This window comes from Bos grunniens, chromosome 2 (assembly GCF_055505025.1).
Source record: "Bos grunniens cultivar Pamir isolate PY7600 chromosome 2, Bosgru_T2T1.0, whole genome shotgun sequence".
In the NCBI taxonomy this organism is placed as follows: Eukaryota; Metazoa; Chordata; class Mammalia; order Artiodactyla; family Bovidae; genus Bos; species Bos grunniens.
Window position 1 is genome coordinate 20777152 of NC_141166.1, and position 14264 is coordinate 20791415.

General features: G+C 40.0%; 1 protein-coding gene across 6 annotated transcripts in view; it reads right to left on the bottom strand.

The window, feature by feature from the left end:
• Positions 1-1355: 1355 nt before the first annotated feature.
• Positions 1356-14264, bottom strand: part of DAW1 (dynein assembly factor with WD repeats 1) — a 35747-nt gene continuing 22838 nt past the window's right edge. For 4 of the 6 annotated variants that reach the window (XM_086365482.1, XM_086365486.1, XM_086365508.1 and 1 more), the window contains 6 exons: positions 13631-13737; positions 11820-11922; positions 10771-10885; positions 5997-6073; positions 4033-4195; positions 1356-1758 (listed from right to left, as the gene is read on the bottom strand). In XM_086365482.1, coding sequence (XP_086221608.1) covers positions 1724-1758; positions 4033-4195; positions 5997-6073; positions 10771-10885; positions 11820-11922; positions 13631-13737 — 600 coding nt within the window. In that variant the 3' untranslated portion in view covers positions 1356-1723. The remainder of the gene's footprint in view (positions 1759-4032; positions 4196-5996; positions 6074-10770; positions 10886-11819; positions 11923-13630; positions 13738-14264) is intronic. The other 2 variants (XM_086365516.1, XM_086365527.1) reach the window with 1 other exon arrangement.

Consider the following 14264-nt stretch of genomic DNA (forward strand, 5'->3'; position numbering starts at 1 on the left):
ATCCTTTACCATCTGAACCATCAGGGAAGGCCAGGGAAGGCTTTCCTGACTACCAGGGAGCATCAGAGAACATAATACAATGGAGTGTAATCCCTGGGCTCTAAATCCCACTTCACTAACCAATATTTGATGTCTTTAGTAAATTATTTAACTTCACTGTGATATACCTTTCTCAGTGTAAAATCAGGACTGCTATCTGCATTGTAACAGATAACAGTTGTAAAGATAAATCTTGTGCTTTATCGTTGAACATTAATTCCTAAAATGCATTGTGGCACTTTTACATAGAAAAGCCTTTTTAAAAACATTGTCTAGTGTTTCAGCATCAATCAGCTTGGTGTTTGATGATTTCTCTGGTACCTCAATTGTTTAACAACCAGCTTTTTAAGTTCAATAGTCTGAATTCATATTGTTTAGCTTTTCCTCAGAGAAAAATATGTCTGCATTTTTTATACTCCAGTCTACTATGATATCAGAATACATTTGCTACTAAGTGAGATCCATTTTATTTTCCATATATGTTTTTCTATATTTCCCTATATTTTATTCAGTGTCCTTTCTCAACTTTTTCACTGGAGGAAGGAGGAGTAGGTGTATTCTTGAATACGAGGGAAGGAAGATAAAGCTTCTATTCCTATTGCCTATTTCTTTTTGAGCTGGAAAAAAGTAAAATAGCTAAATAAATAATAAAACTTCTAATCACATTCCAAACTTGCATATCCTCCTAAAAAATGTTGGAATGTAAATTGGTATAGCCAACAAGGAAAGTAGCATGGAGGGTTCTCACAAAAATTAAAAATATAATATAATCCAGCAATCCACTTCTGATTATATGTTTGAAGAAAACAAAAACCCTAACTGAAAAAGCTATATCCACCCCTATGTTCACTGCAACATTATTTACAATAGTCAAGATGGAAAAATGGATAAAGAAAATGCACGTGCACGTGCATGTACAAACACACACACACACACACACAATGGAACACTATACAGCCATAAAAAAGAAAAATCTTGTCATTTGCCACAACACAGATGAACCTTGAGGGCATAAGACTAAAATGAAATAAGTCTGACAGATAAATGTCATGTGATCTTACTTATATGTGGAATTTAAAACAAACAAAAAAACACTGAACTTATACAGAGAACTGAGGCAAAAATGGATGAAGGGGATCAAAAGGTACAAAATTCCAGTTATAAAATAAGTAAGTCATGGGGGTGTCATGTACATCATGGTTCCTATAGTTAATAAATCTGTACTGCATATTGAAAGCTGCTGAAAGAGTACATCATTGAAGTTCTCATCATAAGAAAGAAAGCATACCTCATACAGACATGCAAATTCACAGAAATTTTCTCCAGAAACTTTATTCAACAGAAATTATAATAGCCTGCAAAGTAGAATGTAGGAGACACATTGTTCAATCATTCTGGTTTCATTTATCAGTACGGTGATGCTATCAAGAAATACAAGAAAATTGAAATAACCAATTTGCCAAGCAGTATGCTCACTCCTATCATCTCCATCAGACATCAAGGACTGATATAACTTCATCAACTTTAATGGTCATATCTGTGAAACTAAGGACAGTATACACATGGTTGATTTGTGGACCAAGAGAAAACATTTGAAATATCAAAATAGCTTGCTGGCTGTGTGTGACACTCCTGCTTTGATCACCATGGTTGGCAAGTTTCTTTGTTGACTGATTCTCTTCAATCACCGCCATATCCTACAGGTATTATCCTTGCTGCCTAATAAAGCAAATTTCACAAAGTTATTTTTCTTGTTTTACTCATTTAACTCTCTCTGTGTTTACAGGCTGACATTTTCTGCATCGTTGTGGATGATCAATGTGCTCAATGTGCTAGCTCCTGGGTGTCTAGCTGCAGAGCCCGTTAGCAATTCACGTGTTTGGGGAGAGGGGATCTGTTTGTTTCTCTTGCCCATTGGTCATAAATTGGGCAAATTCACAGTCTACTCCCCTATGTAAGATTCATGGCATTTTAGGATTACAGAGGACCTGAGAATGCAACCACATCACCCACCCCTCTGCTTATCCCCGTCCTGCTTCACGCATCGCCACCAAGTGGCAAATATGATGACTTTGAACATCTCCAGGTTTGAGTGATCAGTTTATGAAGAAGCAGCACATTCCACTTTGGACTGTTTCAAAATTACAGTGGATTTTTCTCCTCATCAGTCAAAATGTGAAACTCCTGAGCTCCCCATGACAGCGATAGACACTCTTCCAAAGCAGCCTTGATACACTCCTCCCGAGGGACCCCATCCACATTTGGGCCCTGGGAATTGCAGCCCCAGTATGAAGCACTGCTGGGCTCTGCTGATTTTTTCCACCTCAGGTGCCAGGCATGTGTCATCAATACAAGCAGTGTGGGGACTGTAAAAGCCTGTGCAGACTATACATTGTACCCAAAGTTATCTCATCTTTTTGAAAGTGTCCTGACCACTTTGGACAGTTTGCTTCCATTTTGTGATTCTAAACCCTCAGGCAGTCCACTGAAAATGCATGCAGTTAACCACACCAGGGCCCACCAGGAAAACAGGGCAGATTCATATTCAAACAAAGCGCTCTGCTGATGGCAAGGAAGACATGTCACTTCCCATTCTCATAAACGCTGTCATCGAGCGGACCAGTATTTAGCATATTGGTGCTTTTATTTATTTATTTTTGGTATTGTTCAGTCACTAAGTCATATCTGACTCTTTGCAACTCCATTGACTATAGCATGCCAGGCTTCCTTTTCCTTCACTATCTCTGGGAGTTTGCTTTGGGAAATACTATTAAATAAACTAATAATATCTTAAAAGAGCTCGGGCTTTTGAAGGCCAGCATTAAAACAAGGCACAAACTACTAATATTCCTTCCCTAAATCCAGGGCCTTCTGTGGATGAGGAAAGAGGTATTGCAGGGCTGGCCCAGCTTAACACAAACAGGGTGGATTAGGAAAGGTTGGTCCTCTGACAAAGCAGCCCCAACTTCAGTGTTCTCTGTCACAACCACTCACATCCTCCATCATCAGGAGAAAGGATTTGATGCTATTTACTATGGTATTGTCTTAGGAATACCAACATTATCGTAACACTTACAAACCATAGGCCCGAAGAAAGTAATCTGTAATTTTAGAAATCATCCATAATTTAGTAGAAAGGACTGGAATTTTAGGGCAAAGGCAGAGATTATTCTCAGCACCTTTGAAGTTGTCTGATTAAAATAAAGAAAATCAGCCAACGTATGAAGCCAAGTTTGCATATGAGACATTAAACTCCTTAGACCAGTTAAGCAATTTAAAAATTTTCTCAACACAATGAGAATCATTGAGAGTTAATCAGATTCATTCCCCTGTGGGTATCCCCACCCCACACTATCATTTAGCACCCTGCTCCTTGCCAGGGTTTCCTCCAGAAGCACCTACTCACGTTATGCCATATTCTTGGCATGTTCTCCCTTTTCTACAATCTCAACTAACCTACTCTTAATCCAGTTCTTATGAAACATTGCTGATATAATTCACTCACAATAAATTGTTCATGGTTGGAAAAATGTTCAATATGTGCTCTTTTCCCCACATATTAATGGGTTACAAGGGGACATCCAAGGAGAAAACAGTTTTGCCCAAAGAATAAATCTCTAATGGGCTGTAAATCCCACTCTGGAGAACTCAGGTCCTGACTTGTTTTAGTTACTAAGACTTACTGCCATCAACTGAATATTAACCACTGGATGGATGATGCCTGGGGATATGTAGTCAACAGTAAGGCAGGTTACTAAATTCTTACCCTGTCTGGGGCAATTGAAATTCAGGATTCACAAAGCCTTATAGTCACAGGCAGAGCCTATTCCTGTGGTCCTGCAAAGCAGCTAAACCTAAATAATGGCCCCAGGTGAGCTAGGGACCCTGGAAGAAGGGTGGGAATAGGAGTGGGCTCCTTTTGGTATTCAGCTCAGAAACTCTAACAGCCAATTGAAAGGAAAGCTGAGTTGATGAGGTCTATTTCTCCCCTACCTGTAATGATTATGTCGCCTTTATAGTTGAAAGCACAGGAGAAGATCTCATCCGTGTGTCCCTCAAGAACCTGGAGGCACTGACCAGTCTGAGCATCCCAGATTCTAGCTGTTTTGTCAGAGCTGCCAGTGAGAAGGCGGTTGCCTTGGGGGTTGAAAGAAATCTACAGGCAAGCAAGGGGTTGAGGGGAAGCAATCACAGGTTGGTGTAATTTGATTCCCAGTATATTTTTCATCAGTAAAAAGCAGACATCACTAAGTTACCTGTTCACCTTCCCAGCCTGGTACTTATTCTTACCTAGAACAGTTCTTTCAGGGTGGGAAAAAGACTGCAGAGACTAATACATGAAAATTAAAATCTAGACAATGGTGTCTGATTGCCTACCCCTCACACACAAGTCTAAGGATAAAGACCACAGCTCCCTTATACTTGGAGTGTTCCCCACCCAGCTTCTTTTCATTTCAGGAGCAAAGGCTGGTGACACCAACCTCTCCACTCAAACCAAGAGGCAGAGCCCCAGTGTGGATGAGAACACAAGTCAGGCATCTTCACGCCCAAACCTCGGTGTCACCTCTACAGACTAACTTTCTGTCATCACGAGTGTAGAGATGGTCCTTCAATCTGTGGCACAGAATGTCAGGGTCCACAGGAGAGGACTTTCTGTGTTGCTACTTAAAGTGCAGCAGTTTCCATCTGTGTGGGCTTGAGAGCCCCAACGGGCCAGGCATTGTCACATGGTATGTGAGCAGCAGAGAAAACTGCCAGTCCTCAGCTCCTCTGGAGGTCGTGTTTATAACCTTTCCTAAATCATCAGAAGATGGTGATGTGGGTCACTTCCTCTGTGACTATTGGTTTGATGAGGGCAAGCCCCCAGGTTATGGCTTTTTTCATCACAGTGTCACCAGGGCCCAGCATGCTACCTAGCATAGTGGGAGCTCTCAAAATGAATGAAAGAATGCTTTAGCTTGGCACCCCATAGAAATGCCATTACTGGATGGCAATTCAATAGGTAATATCTCAGTTAACAAGCATAAAATGCAATAATGTAGAGTCTGAGAACTCTTTCTACTCATACACACACAAAAACATGTGCGTTTGTTGAGTGTGCCACGCCAGACACTCAGAAACATAGCTCAGTCTCTCTTTGTGGCCTGTTTCCCATGGCCACATCCCTCAGCCCTCATACTACCAATCTCCCGGGCCTCCCAGCCTAATGCAGAGGATGTGCTCTGCAATGTCTAAGAGACCAACCCTGATGGGCAGGAGGGCAAGGGCCACCAATAGCAGGGGAGCCTGCAGAGACCTGAATCCATTGAGCTGATTAAAAAGAATGGAAAATCTCATCTTAGGCACGAGACCAAGGAATTGGGCTGAGCTAGGGGTGAGAGTCACGGGTCGCAGCCTTCTCTACAATTTTCTGAGGACATCTCTAAACGTCAGATCACTGACTGGATGGCCATACTGCATGGATAAGCTTTTGGGAGGAGTTCATATGAAATCCTAAACTACAGCTTTCAAGTTTCAAGATAGGTCATTTTTAACTTTTTTAAGTGGTAAATACTTTTAGGAAATACTTCCTCAATAGCATGTGTTCTACAGGACACTTGAAATTTGCTGTGCAGCCTGTTCTTCTGCATAATATAAAAGGGGTGTGTTTACTAGAACTAGGAAAAGCACTTTACTAGCTTCTGAATAGCTTTAGTGAGTATCCTTTGCTAATTGAAACTTTTTCATGGCTGAGGAGAATGCTGTTTTATACTTTGTAAAAGGTTTTAGAAATCATTTTATTACACTGAGTTTGAGGACACATTTGAAAACTTACTCTTCAGGTAACTGATTTCTACAAAGAAAGAGATAACTGGGCAAAACCTTGATACTATCAGTAACAATAGACCGATTTGTATTAAGCTTGATGCTTATTTTTGAAAATAAATAAATTGCTCCAAAGGAGAAAAGCAACTCACCTTTGAAATTTCTCCTTCATGGCCTTCCAATTTGGTAACACATTCTCTTGTGGCCGCACTGAAAATTCTTGCTGTTCCTTTTTGAAAGGAGTGGAGATATATATAAATTCATCAGAAATGCAGGACTTTGGACCACATGACTTGAATTATCTAAATATCTATCCCTCTGACATGTAAGCTCTGTGCTAAGTTTGTCTTCTTGCCTGTGGTGAGAGCCAGACACTTAATACTATAAATGCAAGCTGATCCTACTACAGGAGAAGAACGGGGGAAAGAAGCATCTCTCTAGCCCCAGCTTATTAGAAGAGACACTAGGTTCCAAGACAGATGGAGGTGCAGAGACAGGAAATCAAAAAGAATCAAATTTTAAGGAGAAGAAATGGGGACTCACAACAAGTTTTGATGATTCTGATTACCTACAGAAATAAACAGCAAGACTTGTATCAGACACCAAATATGAGTCTAAGGTTACAGAAGACACAAGAGGCCTTCTGAGAGGGGTCAGCAGCCACTACTTACAAAGAATGAAGAATAGGTGCTAGGAAAACCTTTTCAATAGAAAAGGCAAATAGAATGATTTGTTGCCTGCTGTATATCCAGTGCCTAGAAATGCCAAACTCGTATTAAACACTCAATAAATAGATGTAGATGGATTGATGGATGGATGGATGGATGGATGGGTAGATGGATGAAGGATAGATAGACAAATGGATGAATGGATGGATGGATGGATAGATATAACATTTCCTTAGAATTAAGGAATAGAGTCGTTACATAAGCATAGAAGGAGAAAAAACAGAAGTAATAAAATTGTTGCCATAAAAAAAATTAAAATTTATCTGGCCAGGTGAAGGATGCTGTCTCAACACAAAGTATAAAATCAAGGTAAAATTTGCAAAAATAGGGAATTTTGGTTACTTAATTTCCATTTAGAGAGAAGCAAAATATCTTAATTTTTAACTTTCCTCTCTGACAACTTCAAGAGGAAGTAGACAAAAATTGCTATAGTAGAATTAATATGATTAAAATATAATGTTGCTACTTCATTGGATACTTCAAAAGCTTTAAAGGAAAGCGATCTACTTGTTTTAAGAGTTTGTGAATAAGACAAAAAGATGCAGTATAGACTAATACATCAAATTTTGCAAAAGTATTTTTAAGTTTCAGAAAACATAAAAATAATATAGCCTGAAATTGCAATTTTTTATAAGATAGAATTATGAATAAGACATCAAAGAAATTCAGCCTTGAGAGTAACTCCAGTGAAGGTGAAAGAGGCAATAAATATAAAGAAACAGCTTGTAGCCACACAGGCAACTAACTCTTTTGAATGAGATCAAATTTTAAGATGCGAATGAGGAGCAAAGACCAAAGGTAAATAAAAAATGGCTCTAAACATCAAGGCTTCTTAGGAGGGACAGAATGAAAAGAGGTTTACAACACAAACCAAAAGAGAAAGATGTTTTTTGAAAGTAATGTGCTATTGAAGAAAGGAGAGAACAGAATCACTGCTAGAGAAAACAGCAGATGATAGAAAGGACAAAACTAAAAGAATTGAGCTTATATTTTATTCACGTCCATCCCTCAGTGTCCTGATCACTTGTCCCTGCTTGTTTCTTCCCCTATACCACTGACAACTCCTGACATTCTATATAATCTAATATTCTATATAAGACACATGTATGATATTGTTTGTGGTCTCCCCCTTCGAAACATAGCTCTAGGAGGGAAGAGATGCCCATCTCTTTTTTCCATCGATATATCCTGTGTTCCTAAAGAATTCCTGGCACAAAGTAGACACTCCATGTATATTTAATAAACAGATTCTTTTGTATAAATGAGAATGATATTTAAAATGAAAAGGGCAGATTCATTATTTTTAAGGGATGATTTTTAAAAGCCAAGATCTGTGAGAAGATGAGAAAATAAGTAGTTAGTTTAAAAAATAAAATTCTCCAGATTCAGGGTGTTTGTATTTCAGGATGCAAAAAAAAACATGTGTGTATGATCAAAGGATCACCTTTGAAAAGTCCTAATGAGTAAGAGAACAGTTTGCAAATATAATTTTGAAGAGTGAGACAGTAATAAAGACTGTAATAAAAAGGAATCACAGGCAAAATTCTACAACTGATTATAACACAAAGTAGCTACTTAAAAGTATGCTAGTCACAAGGAGCAAATATAGGCAAAGAAGTGAACAGAAACAGCCTAGAAACAGCATTTGATTTTTGCCAGAATTTCTTAAAAAGCTATTAAGGATTTATACAAGCATGATGTAGTCACATATGTTCAGGAAGGGAATTAAACATATGTGTAGCATCATACCAGAGAAGGCAATGGCACCCCACTCCAGTACTCTTGCCTGGAAAATCCCATGGGCCGGGGAGCCTGGTAAGCTGCAGTCCATGGGGTCGCTAAGAGTTGGACACAACCGGGCGACTTCAGTTCCACTTTTCACTTTCATGCATTGGAGGAGGAAATGGCAACCCACTCCAGTGTTCTTACCTAGAGAATCCCAGGGACGGTGGGGCCTGGTGGGCTGCCGTCTGTGGGGTCGCACAGAGTCGGACACGACTGAAGCGACTTAGCAGCAGCAGCAGCAGTAGCATTATACGTGACTATCAGAGGTGACTTAGAGTGAAAGCTTGCTCACATTGTCAGGGCAATGACACTGTCGTAGAGTAGCAGGACATGCACTCACAGCAGGTGACAGATTCAGAGTCACCTGTGGTTATCACAGAGAGGATGTAGACATAGGAGGGCATCAAGCATGATGGCATCATGAGGGACATGGCACAGACATAGTTTAGGGTCAAATGTGATCAGAAGGATGATGCAGATAGAGTGTAGCATCGCACATGTCCATCAGGGAGATGACCAAGACACAGCATAGTGTCATGGGTTACTGATGAGAAGATCACAAGGATACAGTTTAGAATCAAGGAGATGAGACAGACATAGTGTAGCATGATCCATGACCATCAATAAGACGATTCAAGTGTAATGGCAGTCAGAATGTTGATGCAGACACGGTGTGCATTGTGTGTGTAGCTACCATAGAGATAACACAGCTTTAGTATAGCATGATGTGTGCTTCTCAAGATGATGAAAAGACATACAGTAGCATCACACAAGCCATCAAGCAGATAGTGGAGACATAGTCATCTGTGGCCTGTAGGGAGATAACATATACAGCGTAGCAACATATGTGGTTATCAATAGATGACACAGGTATGTCGCAGCACCATACATGGCCTCCATGGATATGAAGCAAACTGAGTCATCACACACAGTTGTCTAGGAGATGATGCGAAATAGGGCAGCACTCCACATGATTGTGAAGGAAATGATAAAACAAGGTAAAGCATCACACTGAGCTTTTGAGGAGAGTACATGCACACAGACATTCATCATGTGGAATTATCAAAGAGATATAGTTATCAAAGAGATAATATAGCATCACGTGTGCTTGCTAAACAGACTTTGCACACACAGCACTGCATCATGTATAGTTGTCAAGGTGACAACACAAACATCTTACTGCACAATCTAGTGTCATCAATGAGATAACCGACAGCATAGTGGCATACATAATTTTAAAGAACGTAGCTATAGCATAACTTCGTTATTGTCCAACACTTTTGTGACCCCTTGGACTGTAGCCCACCTGGCTCCTCTGCCCACGGGATTTCCCAGGCAAGATACCGGAGTAGGTTGCCATTTCCTTCTCTAGAGGATCTTCCTGGTCCAGGGATCAAACCCGCATCTCCTGCATTGGCAGGTGGGTTCTTTACCACTGAGACAACAGGGAAGGCCCGACAATAACAACATACATAATTATTTTAAAAGGATGTAGATATAGCATAACTTCATTTGTTATTGTCAAGAAAATGGTGCAGACAAAGAATAAATCTATACATGCTGTCTAGATGATTAGACAGTAGAGCATCTGACTGTGGTTATCAGTAAGATGACATGGGCATAGCGTAGACTCGTAAGTGGTACTCAAGAAGATGAGGGGTAGCACAGAATTATATATGTTCATCATGAAGATTTGCTAGACATGGTAGAGCAGCACCGCTACCACTAAGTCACTTGAGTCGTGTCTGACTCTGTGCGACCCCAGAGACGGCAGCCCACCAGGCTCCCCCGTCCCTGGGATTCTCCAGGCAAGAACAGTGAAGTGGGTTGCCATTTCCTTCTCCAATGCATGAAAGTGAAGTCGCTCAGTCGTGTCCAACCCTCAGCGACCCCATGGACTGCAGCCTTCCAGGCTCTTCCACCCATGGGATTTTCCAGGCAAGAGTACTGGAGTGGGGTGCCACTGCCTTCTCTGGTAGAGTAGCAAATGTGATCATAAAGGAGAAAATGCAGATTTATTATATCACCATTGATAACAGTCAAGCTGATGAGAACAACATAGGGTAGCATAATGCACGGTCATCAGGGAGATGACCCGAGGTGTACTAGTATATATAGTATAGTATATATAGTACATGTGTATATATAGTTATCAAGAAGATGATAGAGATATAGTTTAACATCATATGTGGTGTCAAGGAGGTGATACAAACCTTCTACAGCATTGCATGCAATATCAAGAATATGATCCAGACACAGTGTAGTGACATGCGTGGGCATCATAGAGATGAGGCACATGTCATTTCTATCATAGCTGGTCATCAGGGAGATGACTTATGATGCAGACTCACCTATGTTTATTAAACAAAACATAAATCCCTCCATAAATTAAATGTACAGGCAGATTACCTACCATCGGCTGAGGCAGTTGCAATAAGCTTTCCGGTGTAATCAAAACAGCTGTCTAGTATTTCATCATCATGGCCTGTTAGTGTTGCCACGCATTTTCCATTTACAGCATCCCATAGCTACAATTAAAAAAAAAATGATGAAGACTATGACTTCCTCTCTAACACACAAAGATGGCCAGTAGTCTTTATGACATGTTTACAGCGGATTAAATAAACTGTACCAAAATCATGTGTATAATTTTCACTTTTTGTTCATTTTCTTTTGATTTACAACCAGAGACTGCAACCAACCATCTAACAAGGCAAGCTTTTGACACAGAGAAGATCAAAGACAGACTTCAGAATACAAATCTGTCACTATTTTAGGAAAAAAAATCTCAAAGTGCATGCTTCACTGATGGAGTAGAAGCAACCTCTTTTCATATGAAGGTCATCAAGTAATAAAAAGCTTGATCTAAAACTACAATGCTAGGAAATAAAAAGTACACTCAGATTATAATACATTTAATATACAATCTATATATCTAATAATAATTCTAGAGCATAAGCTCTTAGGAACAGAAACACAAAGGCAGGGAGATGTCATGTTGAGACTTCTTGAAGTTTATGCTAATGGAAGCTTAATAAAGGAATAGAGAGACATTAAACAAAGATAATGTGCCTTCATAAAAAAAGATATTTTAGCACAAGGAACTCTACTCAGTGCTCTGTGGTGACCTGAATGGGAAGGAAATCCAAAAAAGAAGGGATACGTGTATATGTGTGGGTGATTCACTTGGCTGTATAGCAGAAACTAACACAATACTATAAAGCAAATGTTCTCTGATAAAAAAGATCTTTTAATACCTTTGAATCATCAAAGCTATTTTACATCATAAATCCTTCAAACTTGTAGGATCATCAATTTGAAACTTAAAATTACCAATTTTTGGATAAATTAATATCTTAATTTTCTAGCACCTTTAAAATGTGTTAATGCTGCAATGAATACTTGACACAGTACAGAGCCCAGACACAAGAGTTATAAAGCAAAGGTATTTCTCGAGCTTACCTTGCAGGTTTTGTCCATAGAGCCAGTTAATATCAGAGAGCAATCCCAGTTGAACACAGCACTGCTGATCTCAGCACAATGTCCAATTAAGGTATACACCTTCCTACAAAACAGAAACAGTTCAGACTGGTGAAAGATGCATTCATTCAGGATATGTGGACAAAGAAAGATGTCAAGCCATCAGTGTACAAGGTGAATTTCAGTTTTCACAAAATATCTGTGATGGCTTAACTGTAGCTCAAAAAGAGTCAACTAGCCTCTTAATTTCATCTCAACAAAAACATACTTAAAATTTTAGGCTTAAGTAGGTTTCCTGGGAAACTCAAGTAGGCTTGCTGGCTAACTCAAATGGTAAAGAATCTGCCCACAATGCAGGAGACCTGGGTTCGATCCCTAGGTTGGGAAGATCCCCTGGAGAAGGGCATAGCAATCCACTCCAGTGTTCTTGTCTGGAGAATCCCCATGGACAGAGGAGCCTGGTGGGCTACAGTCCATGGGGTCACAAAGAGTCAGACACAACTGAGCGACTCACATAAGCACATAATGAAAATTTAAACAACCCAAAATAACAACATTACTTAAGACAATGCTTCAGAAAGGCATGGATAATCTGAATCCTGGAACTAATTGTACACCAGATGGGTGGACCCCTCTGTAGTTCAGAAACTATCCATCAGTTGTCTAAGAACCCTTCCTTCTCAATGCATGCATCTTAATTGGGATCCCTGAAAACTGAGTGGAGTTTTACAACACAAATAAGCTAATTTAGTTAACTTCTTAGCAACTAGAACCAAAAATAATTACGGAGAAAATTGAAGTTCTTGGACTAAATTAAATTTGCATCATTAGCCGTGATGTTATTTATTCATGATTTCCATGCTGACCCTAAAGACAAGCCATTGAAATTTGATTACACAATACATAGAATAAATAATAGCTATATAACCAGGCTATTGCTAACTTTCTCCTTTATGTTGCTGTTTGCCATTATTTGCTCAGAATTCTGAGGAAGCGTATATAACAAGTAAGTCAGAAAGAGAAAAACAAATTTTATATATTAATACGTATATGTGGAATCTAGAAAATGGTATCAATGAATCTATTTGAAGGGCAGGAATAGAGACGCAGACATAATGAAAAGATTTTGGACACAGCAGGAGGAAGGAGAGAGAGGGACGAATTGAGAGAGTAGCATTGAAACGTATACATTACCATATGCAAAATAGATAGCCAGTAGGAAGTTGCTGTATTAACACACGGGGCTCAATTCAGTCCTCAGTGATGACCTAGAGGAGTGGGATGGGCTGGGGGTTGGGAGGGAGTCTCAAGAGGAAGGAGATACATGCATGAAAGTGAAAGTGTTAGCTGCTCCATCAGATCTGACTCTTTGCGACCCCATGGATTTTAGCCTGCCAGGCTCCTCTGTCCATGGAATTCTCCAGGCAAGAATACTGGAGTGGGTTGCCATTCCCTTTTCCAGAGGATCTTGCCAACCCAGGGACAGAACCCACGTCTCCTGCACTGCCAATAGATTCCTTACCATCTGAGACACCAGGGAAGCCTTATGGCTGATTCATGTTGTTGTAAGGCAGAAGCCAACACAATATTGTAAGACAATTATACTCCAATTAAAAATAAATTAAAATAAAAAAAAAATATCATTAAAGAATGAACTGATTTGCTTCCAATTTGCCCTATTCCTATGAAATCCAAGGCACAGTTAATAGGTTTAATATTAAGCTGATCAATAGCAAGTGTTTTCTTAATCTTCTGATCCAGGTTTTAAAGAAATTCTTAAAAATCAAGGATACCTTCCAGTATCAGCCTCCCACACTGTAACTGTGTGATCGAAAGAGCCCGTGATGATCCTGTTTCCTGACGTGTTAAAGGACAAGGAGATGATTTCAGCTGAGTGTCCCTAGGAAAAGAGCACATATCCACATGCATACCTATAGATGAAACAATTTCTACCCATGTATCACATAACAGTCCAAAAGAAAGCACTGCTGCTGCTGCTGCTAAGTCGCTTCAGTCATGTCCGACTCTGTGCAACCCCATAGACAGCAGCCCACCAGGCTCTGCCGTCCCTGGGATTCTCCAAGCAAGAACACTGGAGTGGGTTGCCATTTCCTTCTCCTTTGCATGCAAGTGAAAAGTGAAAGGGAAGTCGCTCAGTCTCGACCGACTCGTGGCGACCCCATGGACTGTAGCCCACCGGGCTCCTCCATCCATGGGATTTTCTAGGCAAGAGTACTGGAGTGGCTTGCCATTGAGAGACAAAGCTCTATAGGGAGAAGAGAGATTAGCAGTTGGGGGGTGGGAATAAAGAAAAACTGTAAACCAAGGGCACAAGGGTATTTTGGGGGATGGGGGGTGGGGAGTAATGGAAATGGTCGAACACTAGTGTCTTGGTGATGGTTGTGCAATTCTGCAAATTTAGTAAAA